At 45.2% G+C, this 3,373-nt stretch overlaps 1 protein-coding gene across 2 annotated transcripts in view; it reads left to right on the top strand.

Annotated features, from left to right (window-relative positions):
• The window catches only part of SORT1 (sortilin 1), a 67,707-nt gene that overhangs the window by 37,190 nt on the left and 27,144 nt on the right, over positions 1–3,373 (top strand). For both annotated transcript variants that reach the window (XM_040471211.1, XM_040471210.1), the window contains one exon: positions 914–987. In XM_040471211.1, coding sequence (XP_040327145.1) covers positions 914–987 — 74 coding nt within the window. The remainder of the gene's footprint in view (positions 1–913; positions 988–3,373) is intronic.

Below are 3,373 nucleotides of genomic sequence, written 5' to 3'. Positions count from 1 at the left end.
TCTCTCTCTCTCTCTCTCTCTCTCTCTCTCTCTCTCTCTCTCTCTCTGCCTTACAGGAAAAATCACCCAGTTCTACTGAATCTAGTTTCTAGATTCTGGAGCCTATTCCTCATAGCTGTGGTGTAGGGCCTCAGTAACTCTTCATGAACTAATGTGGCACTACTTTTTCATTACTTTTCCTGCTTCTGAACAGAAATCCACCCCTTTCCGATTGCCATCCAAGTACTCCACCTTTAAAAAAGTAAAACTGAGGGCCCTCTGTGAGCTGACCCACACCTTTCTTCCAAGCATTAGTCCCTTCTTTCCTCACCTTGGAATTTGTGCTCCATCAGTGTCTGAAGGCTTTTAGCTCCCTGCCCACCCTGCGATGTTGACTCGCCTTGACTAGTACTGGGATATATTTGTGCAATAACATCCCATCTTCCCATTTTCCTTCTTTTGGTTACACTGTTCATTATTTAATATTAGTTCAGCTGTCTTCACAAACCATCTCTCATTCATTGCCCCTCCCCTCCCTACTCTCACCCCAGAGACCGTGTTTCTGTAACTTACCACATTGTATCAAACTTCGTATCTGCGCCCCCACGTTGTGTCAAACTTCATATCTGCACCCCTTGTTAAACTGTGAACTCCTTGAGAGCAGGGAGCGTATCTTATTTGTCTTTGTGTCTCCTGTGCACATCTGGTACAGTGCCTGGCATGTACTGGGCACTCCACGAGCACTTGTCATTCTGAACTTCCCAAACCCTGACACGGCCGCCATAAACCATGTGTATAGCGCAGACAGCTTATGGATGGAGCTTCAGTGTGTGTTTTTACTGTCCTGAATGATTGCATATGAATTATTGAGGGTCATATAAGCAGCTGCACAAGACAAAGCTGGAATTCTGATAAGTCATTTATAATCTTTCAGAATGGCCTGTGGGTGTCCAAGGATTTTGGGGGAAAATGGGAAGAAATCCACAAAGCAGTGTGTTTGGCCAAATGGTGAGTAACAGAAGACTCCATCTGTGCAGAGCCCTAAACCTTTCCTGACAGGGCTGCCAAAAGTCACATGAGTAAATATTGAGCACTTACCATGTGCCAAGTACTCTTCAGGGTGCCCTAAGGGATACAAGAGAAGGGGTATGAACCAGATCTTGACCTGGAGGAGCCTCTAATTCTGCTGGGGAAGAATACTTAGTCTCACTAAACGTTAGAATATAAAGTGTAAAACAAGGCACGTGACTGAGTTGCTGCTGTCTGCAAAGGTTTAGTCTCCATTAATGGTGACATCAGTTGGAAAGTATAAAATACAGCTTTGAGTTGAGGACTCACGTACTTCCCTGTGCCCAGATTTATATTCCCGCATGTAGAGCTCCATTTCAGTCATGTGGAATGTAGCACGGACTCAGGAAGAAAGCCCAGAGAGCTTCCAGGCCATCAGAGTCACACTGTCCGTGCACCAGAAATCCTTCACGTCTCTTGCTGGGCCCCCACCCCCACCCAGTGCCTGCTTAAGATGATGCAGTGGAGGAGGAGCCCCTGGGTGGCTCAGCTGAGCATCTGACATGAGTTCAAGCCCTGTATCGGGCTCGCTGCTGCCGGCACACAAGAGCCAGCTTCAGATTCTCTGTCCCTCTCTCTCTTTGCCCCTCCCCCACTCATATTCATTCATTCTCTCTCTCTCTCTCAAAAAAAAAAAAAAAAAAAAAAGTGCCTGGGTGGCTCAGTTGCTTAAGCATCTGACTTCTGCTCAGGTCATGATCTCTGTGCTGACAGCTCAGAGCCTGGAGCTGCTTCGGATTATGTGTCTCCCTCCCTCTCTCTCTGCCCCTCCCCTGCTTGCACTCTGTCTCTCTCCCTCCAAAATAAACAAACATTAACCAAAAAAAAAAAAAAAAAAAAAGCCAGATGATGCAGTGGAGGAGTTCTTACTCAGGAGCAGATCACCTTTGTCCTAACTGGCTAGTCAGCGGCTTAACCTCTGGCTTTTGTGAAAGGAGATTTACTGGGGGAGTTTGGGAGATTGTTGAGCAAGAATTGTGTTAAAAACCTTCATACCTCCCAAATTCTGATTAGGCTCACTCCCCTGTTTAGAACCTCTTTCTTCCTTCTCTTTGACTAATTTCAACAAACTTGTTAATGTAGCTTCCCTGTGGATAGCAGATTGGTGCCAGAGGTGGGGTGTGTGAACACCAAGAGCAAGCACACCCAGCCTGAGTATCCCCTGCCTGAGAGCTGCATGGGGGTGGGGGGACTGTAAAAGCAAGAGAAACAGAAGCTGTAACAGGATGTGATTATTTGGTGCCAGATCAAGAGAGCACACGTACCTCAGTGACTTCTAATGGGAACACTGTGTTACAGTTTCCTGCGGTTGATGTTCGTGAAGATGACCCATAGTCCAAGGAAGACTTTCATATTTAATGTCCTCAACTTAGGGAGTCAGGGAAATGTGTAATAGAGACATTGCTAAATATATCTACTGAAATTAAAGTATTAAAAAATATCGCTTGAATAAAATGGCCTTTTCCCAGGAAACACTGGTTACATGAGGTTTTTACAGCACCACCAAGGGACACATGCCACATCTACATTTGTTCTATTTTTTTTTTTAATATTTATTCATTTATTTTTGAGAGAGAACACGCGTGTGCAGGTGAGGGAGAGAGAGAATCCCAAGCCAGCTCTACACTGTCAGCACAAAGCCCAATGCAAGGCTCGATCTCACGAACTGTGAGATTATGACCCGAACAGAAATCAATAGACGCTGAACTGACAGAGCCCCCCCGGGCACCCCATTCACTGTGTGTGTTTCAGTGAACTGTGTTTGTGCCTTATGTGGTCTTATCATGAAAGAACTAACTTTTATCTAGCTAGCTAGCTAGCTAGCTATTTATTTATTTATTTATTTATTTATTTATTTATTAAAGTTTATTTATTTTGAGAGAGACAGAGTGAGTAGGGGAGGGGCAGAGACAGAGGGAGAGAGAGAAAACCCCAAGCAGGCTCTCTGCTGAGTCACCTCAACCGACTGAGCCACCCAGGTACCCCTGGAAGGAAGTAACTTTTAAAGTAACTAAGTTAACAGATTGCTTCACTCTTGATGGACCTAAAGTACATAGGGTGTTACTATAGTAAGACTCTAGTAATTTTGGTCATTAACACTCACTTTTATGGGAGCTCCAAGGTGGCTCAGTCAGTTGAGCATCCAACTACTGATTGAGGCTCAGGTCATGATCTCACACTCCAGCTCCCACATTGGCCTCCAGGCTGAGCGTGGAGCCTGCTTGGGATTCTCTCTCTCTCTCTCTCTCTCTCTCTCTCTCTCTCGCTCTCTCTCCTGCCTCCCTCCCTCTCTCCCTCTCAAAAGAAAAAAGCATTAAAAAAAAAA

The sequence above is a fragment of the Herpailurus yagouaroundi genome, unplaced genomic scaffold (genome assembly GCF_014898765.1).
Source record: "Herpailurus yagouaroundi ecotype Mexico unplaced genomic scaffold, PumYag 77, whole genome shotgun sequence".
Lineage (NCBI taxonomy): Eukaryota > Metazoa > Chordata > Mammalia > Carnivora > Felidae > Herpailurus > Herpailurus yagouaroundi.
Note: the sequence above shows the minus strand (reverse complement) of the source record. Positions and strands in the feature narration are given on the sequence as shown.